We start from the raw sequence: 22,474 nt of genomic DNA, 5'->3' as shown, positions 1-22,474 counted from the left end.
TAAAACTTTTAATAAATGATCAATATTGTTCGAATAAGTATAATATTATTTTATATTTCGAAGAATCGAAGGTTTGTCAGTACCTATGTATTTAGCAATCACATTATTTTTTTAATGTTGTGTATCACATCTGTGGTAATCCATAGGCAAATAAAAAATTTCTAACCTCAATTAAATAATCAATTTATAGCAAAAGTTAGCGTCTCGTTTTGATTTTATCATTTTCGCTAAACAAAAACACTTGAAATTGTTAATATACAAAGCACATTATAAAATTACCTCACGCTGTATTGTTTTTAAAGTTTCTTGGCAGAGTTATACATAAATAGAAAAAAGTTATATTGAACAAGTGTTTGAATTTTGAAAGTTTGTTGCAATGGTACGAGGTACCGGTCGCGGTGGTAGAGGGATGCCAGGGCGAGGTGGAATGGGGCGTCCACCCTTCAGCAGACCCCGTGTATTAATGTTGAGACCCCCTTTTGATTTAATTCTCGCAGAACCCGCCTTTCCTAGATGCAAACCAGCACCTGATGATTCGGCTTTGACACAGGTATATAATAAATGGTATTATTAAATGTAAACATCTTCAAAATTAAGTCACTATGAAGAAAAATCAAGCTAAGGCTGAGAAATGAGAATACGCCTTATAACTTAGCTTGTATTTTATATGTATACTTAGCTTATATTTTGTAAATATCAGAGTGGGAACTAGAACTAATATAGACTATTAATCATTACGATTTATATCATATAGTGGCTTACTGTCAAATTTCGAAACTAACATGAATATGAACTTTAAAATATTCATTTAATAAAATTAAGTTAGACTACCATTCTGTGTTATGAGACATCTTGGAGTACCCTTATCTTATATATCTTATATATCTTGGAGTACCCTTTATCTGTATATTATAAAAAATCTAACATATATACCTTACTGATTATTACAATTCATACATATTGGAACACTATAATTCAATGTCAAACTAGTTTATATAATTAATTATAATGTATACTATATATTTATCTTATTGGTATATCTTATTGTGATTATTTTCTGTATTATTATTATGTGTAGCTTAAGTTCTGATCTAATCTGGAGATCTGTCCTCAATTTTCGAAACTCCTAACCCATCGGTTGTCTTAATTGCCTAGTAAGACATGATTGTCAACTTTCATGAAGCATATATATATATATATATAAATTTTTTTCATAAAATATTTCAACATAGGTTGTTTAAATTATAAAAAATATTAAAAATCTATTTTTGTGTATCAGGCACTCCTCAAAAGACACACAGAGCTATGTCCGACACCAACAGAACAAGCGGCTGTGTTGAGTCTCATCACAAAGCTGCAGACTGTACTTGACAATTTGGTTGTGGCACCAGGAGACTTTGCGGCTTGTGTAAGTCAGAATATTTTACAGCTGATCCTTATTATTTCATAATTCATTGTGTAATAATTTGTAATGGATATCTTTACCGCACTGGCTAATCCATTTGTCACATAGCTTCAATATTATTGTTAGTAAACGATTATTATCATGACTTGAGTGCATGTTTTATGTCCATGGCAGAAACTTTCACACAGATGCGAAGGACAATTGAACAGAATTGCACTATTTATTTTTTTTACGTATGGTAAATGGCAAGGTCCGGGTCTAAGCTTGCTCCAACAGATTACCATTTTTTCCGGAATTTGGACATCTTCTTACAAAGAAAAAAATTCAACTCCGATGCGGCAGTCCAAACCGCCTTCAAAGAGTTTATTTATTCTCGCCCAAATGGTTTTTTTAGTAAAGAGATCAATGAACTATCTATGAGATGGCAAAAGTGCATAGATATCAACGGTGCATACTTTGATTAATTATATATATTTTACAAAAAAAAATTGACTTTATATTCCTCCCGTACAAAACGCCAATTTCATATGTGAGGACCTAATACTATAATAACAAACTTTATATAATAATATTATTGATAAGTAGACATATGTAAATAAAGAGTCAGTAAATGCTCCGCTAGGCAAAGGACTCTTCACATGAGTCGAAGACTTGAAACTTATTCCACCTTAATCTAAAGAAAACCATCTAACACATGCAGGCTCATAATGTTTTCCTTCACCACCGAGTTATATATGAATTTTATTTTAAACACGAATAAAGCATGTAAAAGCTCAGTAGACAAATATATGACAAAAAGAAGTGTTTTATTGTGTGTGTAAACACTCATAACATACTTAAATATATATATAAATTAACATACATGTTTTATTTACAGCAATTGGAAGAAGTACGCCAAGTTGGTTCTTATAAGAAAGGCACTATGATGGCAGGAAAGAATGTAGCCGATATAGTTGTAATTATGAAGACCTTACCCACTAAGGAGGCTGTAGAGGGCCTTTCGAATAAGGTATGTTATAGGCTTAGTAACTATCATCTTTAGACTCTTTCATATAAACTCTTAGCTCAATGGCTTTTAGCTTTGCTATGGCACAAATTATTATACCTATGATGCAAAGGGCAAACCCCTTTGATAGGACTTTGGTCAAGCACACCTGGGTAGGGTACCCACTCATCAGATATTCTATTTCTATACTTTCGTTAGTATTGTTGTGTTCCGATTTTAAGAGTGTGTGAGCCAGTGGAATTTCAAGCACAAGAACTTGTACTGGTGGTAGGGCTTTATGCAAGCTCGTCTGGGTAGGTACCACCCACTCATCAGATATTCCACCGCAAAACAGCAATACTCGGTATTGTTGTGTTCCGGTTTTGAAGGGTGAGTGAGCCAGTGTAATTACAGGCACAAAAGGACGTAACATCTTAGTTCCCAAGGTTGGTGGCGCATTGGTAATGTAAGGGATGATGGCTCATTTAACAGTCTGCCAAAATATAATAAAAAAAATGTTTATAATTGCAACTATCATTTAAGATGCGTGTGTAGTAATATTCTAATAGCTATCTATGAAATGTGTTCTGTCATACTCGATACACATCTGTCCCGTCCGCAGGTGAACGAGGAACTTAACAAGCTGATGCGCGCCGAGGGTCTGTCGCCGGTGACGTGTGCGAGTCACGAGCGCGGTTTTACGGTGACGGCGGTGGCCGCTGTGCGTGTCTTGGTTACCACATTACATCAGAACCTGCGGAAGCTGGAGCCGGAGGTACCACATGTTTCGACTTACCTGTCGCATATAGATAGTTTAAGAGTCTAAGGGTATGTACGCACTATGCGGATAGCCGGAGTGCGGTTAACCGTCCGCTCAACCGTTGCGGTCGCTCGCAGCACTGCGGCCCGACTGACGGTCATCCGGACGGTTGCCATACCCACTACGCGGTTAGTAGTTTGCGGTCGACCGCCCGCCACTGACGCCGCACGTGTGTACCTACCTACTGACGCGCTAAAAACGCAATGAATTTCGATACAGAAAAAATTATAATTGAAATACAGAATAGGCCGGCAATATGGAATACAAAATCTTTGGAATCAAAACTTGTCTTCATACTTTTTGAGCTCTCCGAAAAATATTTCAAAATGTTTAGTCTCACCTCGAGTTTGCAAATAAGGATGAACCCAGTACCTTTTTCTTTGTTTCTTTTTCTTTATATAGCGCAAGTAAATATAATAAGTAGCTGCGACTTCTTCAGCGTCCATCTTCGAAATGGTTCGATGAAACCGCAACGTTATCCTATCCGCACTTTCCGGTTGCGGTTACGGCTAGCCGCCGCCCGGTTAACCGCAGTTGCAACCGCGTCCTGCGGCTAACCGGACGGTTGACCGCATTCCGGCTATCCGCATAGTGCGTACATACCCTAAGTTAAATATCCCACTGCTGGGCTGGTCTTCTCTTGAGAAAATGGCTTGGAACTCCACACTCTGCTGTATTACGGATTGGTGGATGGTATGTGGAAGATTTTTCATTCAACACATGCAGTTTTTCTATCGTCCTCTTTCACCATTGCCGACGAAATGATTTTTATTATAGACACCTTTGATCACTAATAAGAACAACAGTCCCGTACAAAAATCATTTTAAAACTTAACTGTCCCTTAATGTGTTTATTTATTTGTAGTCGAAACTCGAAACAAAATCACATTAATGCAAATTCAACCTTTATATCATCATTTAAAGTTGTATTCACAACTCATACACATTTACTCACACATATATTCGACGAGCCGGTTGGCGTGGTTGGTAGACACTTGCCTTTCACGCCGAAGGTTGTGGGTTCGATTCCCACCCAGGACAGACATTTGTGTGCATGAACATGTCTGTTTGTCCTGAGTCTGGGTGTAATTATCTATATAAGTATGTATTTACTAAAGAAAAATATTATATGTAGTATATCAGTTGTCTGGTTTCCATAGCACAAGCTTTGTACAAGCTTAATTTGGGATCAGATGGCCGTGTGCGAAAAATGTCCCCGGATATTATATTATATATTTCGACCGACAATAGCTGGTCTACACGCATTACAAATTCAACCTTACGTGGTTAACTTAAAGTAGAATTTAAAAAACGGTAAAAAAAGGCAATAAAATTTTACGAGGTAGGCTCGCTAGCACAAGGACGGAATGGATTTTCATACTCAAATTTGGAATGCATTTTTTTTTTTTTTTTTGTAATTAAGTCAAAGGTGAAAATAATTACCTGAATGTAGGTAATATGTTTTTGTACAGGGAAGGACATTAATAAAAACTATTGATTAACTTTATTAAGACGGAAGTTTGGAATGATTATTTTATTTTTATTTCTATATTACTTACTTATTATTTACTGGTGGTAGGGCTTTGTGCAAGCTCGTCTGGGTAGGTACCACCCACTCATCAGATATTCTACCGCAAAACAGCAATACTTGATATTGTTGTGTTCCGGTTTGAAGGGTGAGTGAGCCAGTGTAATTACAGGCACAAGGGACATAAAATCTTAGTTCCCAAGGTTGGTGGCGCATTGGATATGTAAGCGATGGTTGACATTTCTTACAATGCCAATGTCTAAGAGCGTTGGTGACCACTTACCATCAGGTGGCCCATATGCTCGTCCGCCTTCCTTTACTATAAAAAAAAAAAAAAAAATTAATAAAATTACTCGTATTGAGTTTAAATCAAACATAACATAACAAAATGCGTTTACGTGCAACGATTTTTTTTTTTAATTACCTTGAAATAAATTAAGTTTAGTTTAGTTTATATAATCGTCTTTTTAATAGACCAGCGTTCGACCTTAAAAGTTTGTTAATTAAGTATTATTGAATTTTTACATTTTACTTTATTTGCTATGTAATGGAATCTTACTTTAAGGTATCGTTCAATAATATATTTTATTTTAAAAGTCCTATGATTATTACCATGACACTTAGATGAAAAAATGTCAACTCCTAAAAAAGACGACAATACCTTGGGGCATATTTGAGAAAATAAATTCAATTTAGAACATGTTTCCTGCCTAAATGCAACTTCTGTTTTTTTTGCAAACAAGAAATACATCTAGGGATGAATAAAACAGTCCACCTAGGTTTTTTAAATCTATAAGTCTATGAAAAAAAAACATCTTTTTTTTTTATAGAATAGGAAGGTGGACGAGCATATGGGCCACCTGATGGTAAGTGGTCACCAAACGCCCTTAGACATTGGCATTATAAGAAATGTCAACCATCGCTTATAGCCAATGCGCCACCAACCTTTCGAACTAAGATTTTATGTCCCTTGTGCCTGTAATTACACTGGCTCACTCACCCTTCAAACCGGAACACAACAATATCAAGTATTGCTGTTTTGCGGTAGAATATCTGATGAGTGGGTGGTACCTACCCAGACGAGCTTGCACAAAGCCGTACCACCAGTAAATCTTTAGCTAATAAACTATTTACACATGCGTCGCGCTTCATAGTTTTCATTAAATGGCGTACCACGTTTCCAGCCATATATCCCACGATTTGGTCGACATATTCGGAGCAACATTCCGATTCATTGAGTTCCAACGATAATATGCCACAGTTTTCTTGAATATTTATATCTTTCAAGTTATTACTGGAATTGAAAATTTCTAATTCATTTTCTGCGCGAAATCCTATTGAGGTTAAATTCAGGTTGGTGATTGTATTTTTTCCACTTAAAATTGGAATATTTTCCAGTGGTATAGCATTACCTGTAATTTTATTAGCGTTTTCTTATAAGCTGCACTGCATTAGGATTATTATTGTTACCCCCATGACTTCGTAAGTGGCCAGAAATAGTTCTACATGATCTTGACTAAATTTGTAACTTAGAAGAAATAAAAGGTCACCAGATTCAATCAGAGTATTGAATAAATATGTCAATCTTTCAATGCAAACTAAAAGTCCAATCACACCTGTATTTGCTTGACATTTCCATAACGGTATATTTTCCGAGGTGTAGACCACTTTTCGTATCATTTTTTCTTTTAATCGTTTTTTTTTTCCGTCGGATATCAACACTTAAATATATTAAATATTCCTTAGATTTTACTAAACATATATTGCCTTGTCCAGCGTAATTAGCACTGAGTGGTTTTTTGTATCCGTGCTCATTTAGATTCCTGGTATTTAACATATCAAAAATATTATTTAAAATTGAAACGAACTCTACTGTTGCACTAGCATCTTTAAAATCGACAAGATTTAGGTGCTTTTCACAAAACTTGATAGCTCTAGCCACACTTTGACTCAATAGTTGCGTAGCTAATTTCACCTTCATTATTTCATTTCTGAATGCTATGTGGCGGTGAGTTAAATTGTTGGCAAGATGTAATCGTTTTTCTTCCTGCAAATTATGAAGACGACGAATAAATTTCCATTTTATTTTGTTTGCCATTTCCATCCTTGATTATTTTTTTTTGACTCAAATTTGTTGCGCATTAGTTTTACCATGTGACATGCATCTAAAAACACAACGACTTTATAGTTGCTTGAAGGATGTTTGAAGTAATAATAATATCCTGGGACATTTTTCACACACGGCCATCTGATCCCAAATTAAGCTTGTACAAAGCTTGTGCTATGGAAACCAGACAACTGATATACTACATTTGGAAATACATACTTATATAGATAATTAAACCCAGATTCAAGACAAACAGACATGTTCATGCACACAAATGTCTGTCCTGGGTGGGAATCGAACCCACAACCTTCGGCGTGAAAGGCAAGTATCTACCAACCACGCCAACCGGCTCGTCAAGTGGATTTTTATGTTTTAACAATCGTCAATTTTGCAGCCAAAGATTTTCATACACGAAATATTTGTTTTACACCCATCGAAAGTCAATGATATCACTTTTACACCAAATGAATGACATTTTTCCAATGCAATATTAAGCAAATTGGCCTTTAGTTCAGGTCAGGCTTGATATAAAAAAATACCCTAAAGGTATTTTAAAAGACTTGTTTACCCCCTACTAACATTATGACATACACTTGACTGACAATATCATTCGTGTCGTCAATATTGCCAAGACGCATGCCAATTAAACCTTCATAGCGTCTACCAGTCCATATTTTCTGTTGTCTTATTGACATTTCGTCAGCGATTATAGCACCCATAATTTTTTCTTTTTTTGCTTTTCCTGTCTTTTATTTCAGCCTGTCAAAAGCTTCTCCTGTAAAACCAGGCATCTGCATTTATGCTTCTGTACCATTTACATAAAGTATTTGCGTTGGGTAGGCAAGTGTCAAACATTTTTCGTATGTACTTATACGAAGCTGGTGAATAAAAGTGTAGTGTGATGGCGAATTTTCTGGCACCTGGTTATCCACCAGGACATGACCTCCTTCAAATTATTATATTTTTTCTTTAGTCTGACATTTTGTTTTCGTAAATTACATAATTTATTGTTTTTTACTCTTATACGCCTTTTGCAAGCATTAAATTCTTTTTTCATGACAATTTTTTTGGTGTATCCAGAATCGAATGAATGCTCAATGATGAAGTTGAGCTTTTAAGAACTTCAGTAACTCTTGTTTCAATATTTATCTGAAATAAAACAGCAATAATAAAATTTTGCAATTCTACGCCTTATCATATTTTATAGCGACCGATATGAAATAGAAACAAAAGAATGAAAGAAATTGTATTTCTGCTACAAATAAATGCACATAACAAAAAACCAAACACACATACATAATCAACATTTCTTAAATATTAAAAAATGAACTTTCAAAATATTATCATTAAAAATATAATATTCCCAAACAATACAAAGTTTAGGGTTTCCCCTTCAACTCCGTGAAATTTATTGCGGATTGAATTTTTAATTGAATTAAATACAACGTAAAACTGTAGCAAAAGCTTTATTTTAAATTTTTAAAAATTACTTGTGGTCGTTGCATGCAACATCGTTCATTCGAATTTTTATCCCAAGAAGACTCATCTACATCATGGTCTTTTGTTTCCTATAAACAAAACACATTAATAAAAATTCATGTAGTTACATAAATCACTAATCGCAATATAAACTACTCAAAACAAAATAAGAGCCTCCTCAATTCGTGCCGCTCTCTTTGCGGGGTCGGGGATTGTAACCCGAAATTTTCCTGAGCCACGAGGTCTGGTGGCACTGCCCGTCACTTGCCGTGAATGCCCTACCATTAAACCTATAGCGAGCTAACTGTGGCCCTCCTGGATCAAGGTTACGGCCCTAGTTGTTAGTTAATCCATGTATTTTTTTTTTTTTTTAAGTATATAAGCTAGCTCTTGACTGTTATCACATCTGATGGAAAGTGATGATACAGTCTAAGATGGAGCGCGCTTGCCTTGTCTATTCATATGGTACGTGGCATTGTGAAATTTAATAAACAATATAAACTGCCTGCACTGTTAGTCGAAGAATAAATTACAAAATTAAATGTCACCAACCACAATTTTAAAGATTCCTCAAATTAAGTGGTACAAACAAATTTTGAGAGAATGTCAAGTACATTATTTGTCACAAGAAACGCTAGTGACACTAAGGAACCCATAATTTAACATTCACAGATTATTACAAACACTAACTAGTCGTTGGTCTTGTGGCATGATGGAAGGCCGCAGACCCGGAGGTCCTGGGTTCAATTACCATGTCGGGCCAGTAAAAAGTTATTGGGTTTTTCTATCAGAAAATTCTCAGTAGCAGCCCGGAGTCTGGAAGTTGGAGTTCACTCCCGTGCCTCGGAATGCACGTAAAGCCGTTGGTCCTGCGCCTAAACTCTTTCCGGTCGTGTCGGATTGCCGTCCCATCGGATTATGAGAGTGCACTTGTGCACTATAATATCTCCTGCGTAGTTGGCTAATCTCTCTTGAGATTGGCCGCCGTGGCTGAAATCGGTCTGGAGGACATTATTATTATTTATCGCTTCCTAAAAAATGCTTCGAACATACAACACTTCCTTGGGTCGGCTTAAAAAATTCTTCGGATCTTTGACGCGCTACAATAGATACCCATTGTCCGCACAGGATCTCAATTTCATCACATTTACTAAAAAAAAAATCAAGAAGCAAAGTTCTAAAAACTCTCGTTTTGGAATCGATGCCAAGCCTTAGACTTAGATGTTAGATAGCGGGTATTTTTTATATACCACTAATTTCAATGACTATTATAGTCTCTCAAAATAAATATAAATTATTCATATCCGCCCATTTATTACGGAATAATCGGTGTACAAACATAAAATAAAAATCGCTTCAAATTGAGAACCTTATCCTGCACAGTCAGTTACAATTAAAAAATATATATTATTATACTGCTATATTTATAAATTATAGACACAGTAAATAATTAAACAAAAAAAATACATAATCCAATTTTTCATACAAAAAAAAAAATATAAATAATTAACAACGTCTCCACCAAATGGAACAGAACCCAAACATGTAACCCGAACAATTGAAGTTGGTATGAGATAGTATGAATAACACGTTAATCAAGTCTTTACAATTGGCATGCTTTATATCTCGTGATGTTCATTACGATTTAGTTTTTAAAAATGTTTTTTTCGAAGATTTCTTGACGAAATACCAGTATTTACAATGCAGTGAGAACAATTACATAATGGTTATATTAATACTTACCGAAAATATGACACCCCAACCTTTTTCTGCGTCCTAGACGAATGATTTTTGCACTTTTTGAACGAGCACCGAGGCATGTTTACTGTCGGCACGCCCAAATGGCATTAAACGCGCACCCAAATGTTCAAATTGGTACTCATTTGGTTAGGACGCTTTTTTGTAGCTGATTGTGTATCTAGTTTTTATTAGTGGTCGAAGATAGACACAAATTAAGCACAATTCAGAAAAGCGAAAATTCAGTGGTGCTTAGCTGCTGGGCTATCTCATGTTCTAGCTATTGCGTTATCTTTACTTTTGAGGCTGTCTAACAGTAACAGTAACAGCCTGTAAGTGTCCCACTGCTGGGCTAAGGCCTCCTCTCCATTTTTGAGGAGAAGGTTTGGAGCTTTTTCCACCACGCTGCTGCAGTGCGGGTTGGTGGAATACACATGTGGCAGAATTTCGATGAAATTAGATCACAAGCAGGTTTCCTCACGATGTTTTCCTTCACCGAAAAGCACGTGAATGCATGAATGAATGAGCATGAATTATAAATAGAAATTAAGCACATGAAAATTCGGAGGTGAAAATTCAGTTCTTACCACTGGGCCATCTCGGCTTTTATTATATTTTTATTATAGACACAAATTAAGCACTATTCAGCCAAGGGAAAATTCTAGCTATTGAGCTATCTTTACTTTTGGGTGTGTCTAAGCCAATGATAATATTTTTTTTTATATGAAAATTCAGGTGCATTTGGACTACAAAGTGATCAGCAGTCACTTGGCAGCCATCAGACACAGCCGTTGGTTTGAGGAGAACGCTCACCATTCTTCCATTAAGGTAAATAAATTATTTAATCTATGATAACATCTTTGTACAATCTCCCAAATATATTTATTACATTCGAATACATTTATACAATGTAAAAGCACTAAACTTGCTTGTACAAAGTAATTTATATTAAATTTATTTATAAATAAAATTAATTATAATGTAAGGGGATGCCATGAAATTTTTCAATTAATGTTTGTTTATTATTGTAAATACAAAGAATATTAATATACTTTAAAGATATTATATCTTGTAGCTTTGTAAAAAGCCGGACATTGTTTTTAATTATATGTTTTAAAATAAAATAAATAATAGGGTTATAACCAAGGACGGTTTGGGTTGGAGCGTCGGTATGCGAAAGTGATCCTGTGGCGCTCCTCGTTAAGACGGAAAGGGTACCGCTGGTTTTTTTAGTGGCTATTCCGATGTTCGGGGCGCACTCGGCGCTTTGGACACCGGTGAGCCCAACATACCCCTCCCCCACTGTTCTTTCCGTGGGGGAAATGCGTAACGCTTTTTTCCAGCGTTAAAAAAAAGGACGGATTTAGCTGTATATCTAGATCACAAACTATTAACCATATGGTGGTAGAGTATAAATGATGAGTTGGTGGTACCCAGAGACTGCTACAGAGCCCTACTACGGAGTAAACTGTTTAGAATTTATAATAACTATTATTTTTTCTATCACAGGTATTGATCCGTCTACTCCGTGACATGTGCGCGCGGCATGCCGGCCTCGAGCCCCTGACCCCCTGGATGATAGATCTGCTCGCACACCACTGCATCATGAACAACCCAGCGAGGCAAGCGCTACCCATCAACGTGGCCTTCAGGTAACTATATATATTGTAATATTTGTCGTCCGTTATAATATATGATTATTATATTCTAATAAATTGAATGCGAATATGACAGACGAGCACTGTCGCTGCTGGCGGGCGGGCTGTTCCTGCCGGGCTGCGCCGGCCTGCCGGACCCGTGCGAGGCGGCGCACTCGCGCGCGCACACCGCGCTCGACCTCGTGGCGCAGGACCACGCCGCCGCCACCGCGCAGACGTGAGCACCCACCACCCCACGCACTCCCAGCCCCACGGGCCCAACGGACCCACTCAAGTTGACATAGTTTATTCTTATCACAAAGTTTAAAAAAAAAATTGGATTTCGATTTTTTTTAATATCAAAATCACCTTTTTCGTTGCTATTTGTGTGCTATTCGCCGGTTTAATTGAACATAGTTGTCTACATTAGCACAATTGCATACAATACAACGCACTTGGAAACCGTTCGACATATTTGTATACAGTTTCCACACATATATATTGTAATATATGTTATAAACATTCCTACTAACTGAGAGTATATATTAGTAATGGAAGTGCTTTTAAGTGAATCATATTCCCGCTAACAGGCTGCTGCGCGTGGTGGCTCGCGGCGGTCACCGCTACGTGCTGGGTCTGCAGGCCTTCGAGGGCGGCAAGGACATCTCCACCGAGATCACGGTGTGGGACGGCGTCGTGGTCTCCCCGCTGGCGCCCGCCTACAGCGACACGCCGGAGCCCATGGACACTGACGATAAAGGTAGCGGCGCCTGCAATGGTAAACTCTTACATACACTGACATTGGACTCAATTCAGTGTCATACGGTCCAGGGGCTAGCTTATTAGGCCAAAAAGGTTGGAGGTTGGTCAAATCTGAACAAAATTGAACTGTAATATTAAAAATGGTACCAACCTACACTGGCTCACTCACAACGGAACATGACAATACTAAAGTATTTCAATTTTTTTTTTATAGAATAGGAAGGCGGACCATATGGGCCACCTGATGGTAAGTGGTCACCAACGCCAATAGACATTGGCATTGTAAGAAATGTTAACCATCGCTTACATCACCAATGCGCCACCAACCTTGGGAACTACGATGTCATGTCCCTTGTGCCTGTAATTACACTGGCTCACTCACCCTTCAAACCGGAACACAACAATACCAAGTACTGCTGTTTTGCGGTAGAATATGTATGGAGTGGTTGGTCCCTACCCCGGCTAGTTTTCACAAAATCCTATCAAGTGATATTGTTTTGCTATAATTAATATTAAGCTTAGATATAAAAGTAGTATATGTAGTATATCAGTTGTCTGGTTTCCATAGTACCATAGTTTGGGATCAGATGACCGTGTGTGAATAAAGTCCCAGGATATTATTATTATATTAAATCATATTTTTATTGTTTCAGATGACGAAGGAACACAAGACGGTGTTGCCGCATAAAATTAGTTCATAAGGAAACATATATTATTAAAAACCCTTTAATAAATTTGTAATTTAAGTATCTCGTATTTTTTTTTCTAATAAATGATACCCTTATTTAATTATTAGTATGAATTTTGATATGTAAAAAAAATCTTTTGTTTTAATTGTGTACATCAGAAAAAGCCGAGATGGTCTAGTGGTTTGAACGCGTGAATCTTAACCGATGATCGTGGGTTCAAATCCTGGCAAGCACCACTGAATTTTCATTTGCTTAATTTGTGCTTATAATTCATCTCGTGCTTGACGGTGAAGGAAAACATCGTGAGGAAACCTGCATGTGTCTAATTTTATTGAAATTCTGCCACATGTGTATTCTACCAACCCGCATTGGAGCAGCGCGGTGGAATAAGCTCCAAACTTTCTCAAAAAGGAGTGGAGGCCTTAGCCCAGCAGTGGGACATTAACAGGCTGTTACTGTTTACTTCAATCAATTCCAATGGAGTAAATAAAGATAAACTAATCTTAGTTTGTTATATTCCATGTGATTTTCTAATAGCTCTGTTATATAACCCATTACAAATAGTTCTCGATTAGTATCTTTACTTATAACAAAACACAATTACACTGAACTAATTATATATATATATAACATATATATATACATAAATATATGTATATATATATATGTATATATACATATATATATGTATATATATACCAACCCGCATTGGAGCAGCGTGGTGGAATAAGCCAAAACCTTCTCAAAAAGAGTAGAGGAGGCCTTTAGCCCAGCAGTGGGACATTCACAGGCTGTTACGGTATATATATATATGTATGTATATATATATATATACCTAATAATACTACTAATTACATATATAATTAGTTCAGTGTAATAGAAGGCGGACGATTATATGGGCCACCTGATGGTAAGTGGTCACCAACGCCCATAGACATTGGCATTGTAAGAAATGTTAACCATCGCTAACATAACCAATGCGCCACCAAGCTTGGGAACTAAGATGTTATGTCCCTTGTGCCTGTAATTACACTGGCTCATTCACCCTTCAAACCGGAACACAACAATACCAAGTACTGCTGTTTTGCGGTAGAATATCTGATGAGTGTGTGGTACCTACCCAGACGAGCTTGCATAAATATCTACCACCAGACAATTACATTTAATTTAATAATACACTTTAATTTACATTTCAAAGTTTCGAAAACTTCGCCGACATTCAAAGTGTAATTTTTTTATGAACTATAATAAATGACATAGATTATTCGAGACCTCGTATTCTTATTGTTAGTACCAAATGCAAAATTTCAGCTCAGTCGGTTATGTGGAATTGATTAAAACTCAGTCGTAAGATTTGATCCACATATCAACAGGTATCGTTAAATAAGAGCTTGATTTGACATTTGCAAGTACTTATGAATCGCCAAGCGCTGCCACCGGTTCGGAATATGGATTCTACCGCGAAGAACCGACAAGAAATTCAGTAGTTAATCTTTTTTCTATGTTGTTTAAATACAAATTAGTATCAATTAAATTCACTTAGTTCCTGCACGAGATCCACCAATCATTCAATCCACTCATTTTTGTCAGACATATTATATTCAGAAACAGAGAAATAAGGCTTTACTAAGTAGATTATTTTTTATACCTAATTGAAGCCTGCTTAGTGGCAACTTAAGTATAGTCTGCGGAATTTTACTAAAATTGCGTACACCTAGCCCTAAAAACTATTATTTTGTACCTACTGATAATCGTGTTAAATGAAAAACATTCAATAAATGTGCAAGTGATTTTTTTTTCCGAACCAACCAATATATCGACGTCGACTCTAAATTTCGGCAGTTTTATTGATCCCTAAGCCCAAATAGCCGCTTGCAAGCTTGGTATCCTCGCCAAGGTGAGACGTTACTTTACTCCAGAACAGCTGCTCGGCTTAGACAAAGCACAAGTGAGGTCTTGTATGGAGTACTGCTCTCACCTTTGGAACGGCTCTGCTAAGCACCTTCGGATTCTAGAGTTGATTGAGAAGCGTGCCAGGAGACTGATAGGAGACGACAAATTGGTCGAGTCTAGACTCCAACAGTAAACACACAGTACACAGTGGAATTTTCCCGCCTTGAATCCATGAAGAGCTTTGAATCCATATTTATTATTCGCACTGCGAAACAGTGGAATGCTTTGCCTGAGTCCATATCTACTGATAGGTACAATGTTGGTGTCTTCAAATCCAGGGTAAACGGGTTCCTTCTGGGCAGGCGCGCTACATCCTAGACCGTGACTATGCTTAAGATCAGGCAAGTCAACAGTAAAGCACTTGCCTATTAACTAATATATATGATGTAATGATGTAACAGCCTGTGAATGTCCCACTGCTGGGCTAAAGGCCTCCTCTCCTCTTTTTGAGGAGAAGGTTTGGAGCTTATTCCACCACGCTGCTCCAATGCGGGTTGGTGGAAACTAATATATATAATGTATATATATTATATACATTATACTAATATATATAATGTATTATTTTAATAATAATATAGCAATCGCCGTTTTAAGGAAATTACTAATATTCCTGTTTACCCCTTCAATTAAGTGTACAGCTTGTTACGAGTGGGGGCGACAATAGCCCAAGGAGTCTGGAAGACTGATATCGTTAGGCGGCCCGTATACCATTGAGATATTAACAGTCCAATAATATAGTATAATAAAGAAGCATTAATTGTGACAGGGCGTAGAGGAGGCCTTAGCTCAGCAGTGGGACATTCACAGGCTGTTACTGTACTGTTACTGTAGCCGTCTCAATGGGAAACTAGTAAATTGTAAATGAGAGATTTGTTTCGTTTTTATTGTCATTCACATTAAGCTGACACATAAATTATCTGTAATATATATTTCATTATTATTTTATATATTATAAAAATGACTGTACATAGTATCTATTAAATACATAAATAAAAGTCTGGTAATTAATTAAAGTTTAAAAAACAATGTTGCATTATAATTATTTCATTATTGGCATGTTAATTGCTCATAAAAATGACAAATAAATAATGTCATCAACGTAACACGACATTCCGAAAAACATTGTTATTCGCCTTCGTCAGCTTGAATTTCTGTGTCTTTTTAGATGAGATGTCGTGAGCCGGATTGTATCCGGAGACTTTAGTACTGACTGACAGCTTGCTCAGTTTAGCGTCCAATTCTTTTTTAGAAAAACTCTGTTCGGATTTCGGCGAACAAGATATAGAGGAAAACGATAAGGGAGAATTGTAATCCGTGCGCTTTTTCCCGCCAATATCAATGTGTTGTATTGAGTTTAGTAGCTTGCATCGCTTGTAACGAGCGTCGACATCGATTTTCTCAGTAATAGTGCCAATGTCAAGACTTTCTTTAACCATTTTTTTTCAATTCCAAAGATACTGTATAAAGTTTATTTATAATTGGATTATTGTAATTCCATCACAAAAATTTATCCTTTTTGACAGCTTATAAATTTTATTATTTGACAGATGTCAAATATTTTTTTTAATACAAATCGAATTTTCTTGTTGGAAAAAAAAAACTAATTTTATGTATATGAAAGTTAATTTGTTTGTTTGTTACGCTTTAACTATCTTATAATTTTTCATATACATTGTCAGGGTTCAGTAAAAGTCAACACATGCCCCCCTCACAAGCGGGCGGGAAATAGTAATAAAATAAAAGTTCACAAAGGTTTTTAATATTTTTTATTCAATTAAATTATCCTAGTTCAATATAACTAGCTTATAAAAACTCCATTCTCCATTTATGAGAAGAAAGACATGAACACATCTGGTTTAAGTTATATTATCCAATGTACACTTTCATAATTGGCTTTTATACAAAAAAAATCAACGCCCGTTACATACCACGTTATTATATCGTTCATTTTCAAATAACGAAGACAAAGTGACGCTAATTTTGCTAAAGAATAACAAAGATAGCCTTCGCATTTATTTACAAAATCATAATATATAAATACAGGGTAAAAAAATAGAAAAGACATTCTTCATTTTTTTTTAAATAAAAAGACAATTTTGTCCAGATGTGGACATGCCCTTATATTTTTTTTATAATACTGCACGAAATACACTAATGTCCACGATTACACCGCACCCGAGTTGTTCTCCTCGCATACTATCTGATAAGTTATCAAATATTCCGGATAGGCCTGTGAAATAAAAAAAAAATGGTCTTTTAAAACAAGATCTTTGCCTAAAGCGCAAAAAAAATCAAATTTGACATTTCATTTTAGCGCCAAATTAAAACTATTTGATAACAATTTAAGATTATAAACTATTTACTATTATCAATAATAAAGCGAATACTGCCTCGAACCTAAAAGAAAATAGATTACTTCGTTTGCCTTATGGCTAATCAGATAAATCCGCGAACAAAATCCAAGGTCAAATATACAGAGCAGTTCTCTCGCCACCGACCTGCTCCCCGCGGTACACGACGTACTCCGGGTAGCACAGGCCGCCGCTGCTGGGCGCGCCCGCCACGCTGTGGTGTCCGGGCGGCGCGTGCGCCATCTTCATGGCGCTGAGCAGCTGGAACGCGCGACCGAGCGTCACGCGGCACAGCAGCATTTGTCTGCGACGGTAGTTGGACGGTAATTGGAAGTAAAATTTCAGTTTAGATTCATTTCGTTACGAGAGAGAGAGAAAAGAAAGATACGCCGTAGAGAGAAAGAGAGCTATATATATTGCGAAGTTTCACTTCTATATATCAACCGTGAGATGTAAGGTGTCATATTTCTTACGTTATATATTTATTTATTTATTTAAATACGTTTTGACCACCATACATTGTGTAGTAGTACAAAGGCGGACTTAATGCCTTAAGGCATTCTCTACCAGTCAACCTTTAGGCTAAACAGGAATTAGTTACACGAACCAAAATATAAGCAATCTGAGATAATCCGCGGGAGTCCGAAGCTCGATATATGTAAAGCGAGTCCACACATAACTGCTTTTCAAACGGAACACAATCGATAAGACAAATATCCATAAATCGAAAAAACACAATAAAACTTAAATTTTTAATAGTTACTGAAATTATTTTCGCAATATTTGCATTTCACATAAACCAAGATGGAAGAAAATTCTAGTAAATATATTATATATAGACATACTCGGATCGGTATCATCAAACAAACCAAGTCTTCAGAATTTCTTCGTTTGTCTGTTACGCTATCACGAGAACATGGGGTACTTAACACAATCAAACCTCCCCCCCTTAAATACGGAGAGAAATTTGTATAAATGTATACTCGTATCAGAATTCTACATCATCACACACACACACACACACACAGCCTGTTGCAGTAATACTGCGAGCACTGACCTGTGGCACAGATAGCAGCTCCGGTCCTTGTGCGCGGGACAGCCGGAGCCCCCGCCGAAGCCGTACACGTACTGGTTGCTCTTCGACGAGTGCTCCGCGAAGTAGATGCCGGCGCCGAACATGCCACCTCGGGTCAAACGCAAACATCTTTACACGTTGCCGGTCACTTAAGTATTTTACTTTGGCTTTATGCTAATCTACCACCCACTCATCAGACATTCTACCGTCAAACAATAATAGCAAGTATTGCTGTTTGGCGGATATTACTTCGTAGTTCCCAAGGTTGGTGGCGCATTGACCATGCGAGGAGACCATTTACCATCAGGTGGTCCATTTTCCCATTCACATTCCTATGATATATGTAAAAAAAACTTATTTAAGGCCGCAGATCCCGCGGCTCTGAGTTCAGACAGCAGGTTTATTGGGATTTTTCTGTCCACATAAATTTCCACTAACAGTACGGAATCTCGGTGCGCACGTAAAGCCGTTGGTCCTGCGCCTGAACTCTTTCCGGTCGTGTCGGATTGCCGTCCCATCGGATTATGAGAGTTAGGGAATAGAGAGTGCACCTGTGTTTGCGCACACACTTGAGCACTATAATATCTCCTGCACAGTTGGCTAATCTCTGATAAGAGTGGCGTGGCCGAAAACGAAATACATTATCATCGGACTTGGCTAGACCGACCTAGTCACTAGAGTACCTCAGGCGTCACTCGTCTCCAGCTCCGACTCACCGATGTAGGCGTGCCGCTCATCGAAGCCCTTCTGCACGATGGCGTTGATGAAGGGCGACCCGTGGAACAGCATGCGCTCGTTGTGCGCGCCCGCCTCCTCGCTCACCTCCCGCCGCCGGTGCTGGTAGCGCTCCCACAGCCGGCCGTTCACTATTTTCTGGATCTGAGCGACGGACGAACAGGTTACAGACAATATCACACTAATGGTATGCCGTCATCATTGATAATAGACATTGCCACTGTTAGAATAAAAAAGATTCCTTTTACACGATTATACGTCTTAGACAACAGGGATTTACCTTGATCATAATTAAAAACATATATATATATATATATATATATATATATATATATATATATATATATATATATATATAGATATATATATATCAGATATTCTCTGTATTTTGTAATGTTGATTTTGTATCAACATTACAAATTGCACAATCATTGCACAGATAAATCAGTTCGGAGATGTATATGCGTTACTGCAAACGTAGTGAGTAAAACCGGATTGAACCGGTTCGCGTTGGCGGTCACGTGCCTCGGACTCTCGCATTTGTAGCGTTAGAAGTGTCATGTCGTTTTATTTATTATTTTTCTCTTACAGATTTGCTTATTAAAGTTAAGATTGTTTTATCGTAAATATGAATGTTATAATATCATTAGCTGAGTAATAAATGTACAGTTTTGCCGTCAGCACATCGCCTTTTTAGTTGTACTCCATATTTGGCATGATGACGAAATCATAACAATTCCTTATTAGCTTATTATAATGCATCGATCAGTCAGTACAGTACTCAGACAATCGTGACGTGTCTTAAATAAAATTATATTATTTCTTCGGTCTTTAAGCATTGGCTAGCCTCATACCTGGATCCGTCTCTGAAGAATATACGCCCATCTCAAGATTAGCCTACACGTCAAACTTCAGGGCTGAGACGAAGCTTTAGATACAACATCAGAACGAATTATATAAATAAATCGTTGCTTATACATATATATTATATTATTAAATGCCTACCTACAAAAATAACATATATAAAGGGTATTTTATTGTTTATTTATCTGCTGACGGTACACTACTACAAACGCAAAATAGCCTCCATGTTGATTTGACTGGACGTGTATATTACTTAATTTGTGTATTTTTCCTTCTAAGGTGAGATTAAGGTGTGAATCTCTTCGGGGCTGAGCGTGTAAGGGCCTCACCCGCACGACGCGGTAGCGCGCGAAGGCCCCGCCGGCGTGGTCGCGGTGCGCGCGCACGGACGCCTGCATCTCGCGCTCCAGCACGCCGTACTCGCCGCCGCCCGCGCCCTCCGGCGACACGTCCACCAGCGTCGTGCCGCCGTACCACTCTGTCATCAAGCGTTCATTCTTTGTTGTGTGCACTGCAGGAAAACTTACTTGGTGGGAGGGCTTCACTCGTACCACAAAATTGCAATATTTAGTATCATTGAGTGAGCCAGTGTAATTTGGTTCATATTTCTCGACCGTTGCCAGTTCGCCTACATTAAATAGATTAATGTAGCAGCCCGTTAATGTCCCACTGCTGGGCTAAGTCCTCCTTTCCCTTTTTGAGGAGTAGGTTTGGAGCTTATTCCACCACGCTGCTCCAATGCGGGTTGATAGAATACACATGTGGCATAATTTCAATGAAATTATGCAGGTTTCCTCACGATGTTTTCCTTCACCGTCAAGCACGAGATGAATTATAATCACAATTTAGCTTGCCCAGGTTTGAACCCACGATCATCGGTTAAGATTCACGCGTTCTAACCACTGGGCCATCTCGACTTGACATTAAATAGATACATAAGAATAATGAATGAGGAGATGAATTCTGTCATCCACTGACCCGAGTGCGCCTGCAGACTGTGGCGGGCGGCCTTGATGAGCCGGTGGCGGTGCCCGTAGGCGGCCACGCCCACGGCGCGCAGGTCCTCGTGCGACATCTCCGACAGGATGTCCACCGTGATCTGCTCGCGCTCCAGCACCGGCGCCAGCGCCTCCAGCCCGATACTGGGGGTGCCTAATGGTTAGCTTGTCGCCGAGAAGGGATGTCGGCTCATCGATCGACCGTTTAATCTTATAGGCAGGATGTCGTATAGTCGTATATCGACTTCCGATATACCATGAAAAAACATTGTGAGTGCCAAGGTAATCACGAGAATTGATGTGTAAACACAACTAATCTTATGCTGACGTCATCTGACGCACAAACTCTCACAGCTCATGTTTACACATCAAAAATCCTTCATTTAAGTTTCATTCGCCGCCGGTTTGTTTCGGGACCGTTGATGGACTATCTACCAATCTATAATCGAGTGTAAGGTAGACATATTGTAGGTATATTCGTCTCACCTGGTCAGGAAGGTGTGCAGAGACTCCGAAGTGGACAGAGCGGAGGCGGGCCGGCCCGCGGCGTCCTCCAGGCTGCCCCGGGAGCCCTCCGACCAGTAGTTGCTCGGCATTACCTTCACAAGTGTCATCGTATTATGATTGTGTATATCAGTCTTGGTGACCCAAAAATAATTATAATTAATCATATATGTAACTTGATCGTCGAAAAATAGCTTCTTGCCGCTTCTCCACGGTAGAATCTACATTCCGAACCGGTGGTAGCTTTAAATTTAATTTAATCTTGTAAAATGATGATACAAAGTGCTCGCAAGTGTGTACTTGAAACTGGAAACTTCGATTTCTCATTTGGAGTCTCCAATTACGGAAAAGGGATTAAGTTGTGGCGACACATTATCTTAACTGGTGAGCGCGACGTGATAAATATCTGGTTGGACGCCACATAGTTATTCTACGATGAGAAGCTGGAGTTATTCTATCAAATCGCTTTATTGTGGATGGATGGAATACATTGTTTTCGTCACCACTGGTACACATACGCACGTAAGTGGGGAGGGGGTACTCACGGGCAGCGGCAGCGGCGCGGTGTCCCCGCTGGGCAGCAGCACGGGCGCGGGGGGCGCGGGCGGCGCGGGGGGCGCGGGCGCCAGGCCGAGCTCGCTGGGCGCCGTGCCCGTCATGGCGTCCTGCAGCAGCGAGCGCACGTCGTCGGCGCCCGACAGCTCCAGCGCCGTCTGCCCCTCCTGGTTCTTGAGGAACGGGTCCGCGCCGTGCGCCAGCTGAGGGGGACGGTCCACGCTTTATTGAGTCGAACTTTTCTTGGCGCGGCAAGAGATGGACATCATTTTTTTTTTATTGAATAGTTG

The 22,474-nt window shown here is 38.4% G+C and overlaps 2 protein-coding genes across 3 annotated transcripts in view; one reads left to right on the top strand and one right to left on the bottom strand.

Moving 5' to 3' along the window:
• Window positions 1–162: 162 nt before the first annotated feature.
• Window positions 163–13,207, top strand: LOC126779578 (interleukin enhancer-binding factor 2 homolog). Its single transcript, XM_050503691.1, has 9 exons — window positions 163–550; window positions 1,280–1,408; window positions 2,283–2,414; window positions 3,013–3,165; window positions 10,797–10,889; window positions 11,571–11,713; window positions 11,796–11,936; window positions 12,289–12,458; window positions 13,114–13,207. Exons 1-9 carry the CDS (start codon window positions 377–379, stop codon window positions 13,146–13,148), a joined length of 1,170 nt encoding a protein of 389 aa, XP_050359648.1. The 5' UTR covers window positions 163–376; the 3' UTR covers window positions 13,149–13,207.
• Window positions 13,208–16,853: 3,646 nt separating this feature from the next.
• The window catches only part of LOC126779445 (poly [ADP-ribose] polymerase tankyrase), a 43,381-nt gene continuing 37,760 nt past the window's right edge, over window positions 16,854–22,474 (bottom strand). Inside the window, exons 17-24 of one of the 2 annotated variants that reach the window (XM_050503405.1) lie at window positions 22,175–22,387; window positions 21,612–21,724; window positions 21,106–21,269; window positions 20,457–20,638; window positions 19,245–19,407; window positions 18,511–18,637; window positions 17,601–17,757; window positions 16,854–17,332 (exon numbers count right to left, since the gene is read on the bottom strand). In XM_050503405.1, coding sequence (XP_050359362.1) covers window positions 17,267–17,332; window positions 17,601–17,757; window positions 18,511–18,637; window positions 19,245–19,407; window positions 20,457–20,638; window positions 21,106–21,269; window positions 21,612–21,724; window positions 22,175–22,387 — 1,185 coding nt within the window. In that variant the 3' untranslated portion in view covers window positions 16,854–17,266. The remainder of the gene's footprint in view (window positions 17,333–17,600; window positions 17,758–18,510; window positions 18,638–19,244; window positions 19,408–20,456; window positions 20,639–21,105; window positions 21,270–21,611; window positions 21,725–22,174; window positions 22,388–22,474) is intronic. The other variant, XM_050503406.1, reaches the window with a different exon arrangement.

This window comes from Nymphalis io, chromosome 29, assembly GCF_905147045.1.
Source record: "Nymphalis io chromosome 29, ilAglIoxx1.1, whole genome shotgun sequence".
In the NCBI taxonomy this organism is placed as follows: domain Eukaryota; kingdom Metazoa; phylum Arthropoda; class Insecta; order Lepidoptera; family Nymphalidae; genus Nymphalis; species Nymphalis io.
This window is presented reverse-complemented; position numbering and strand designations above follow the sequence as displayed.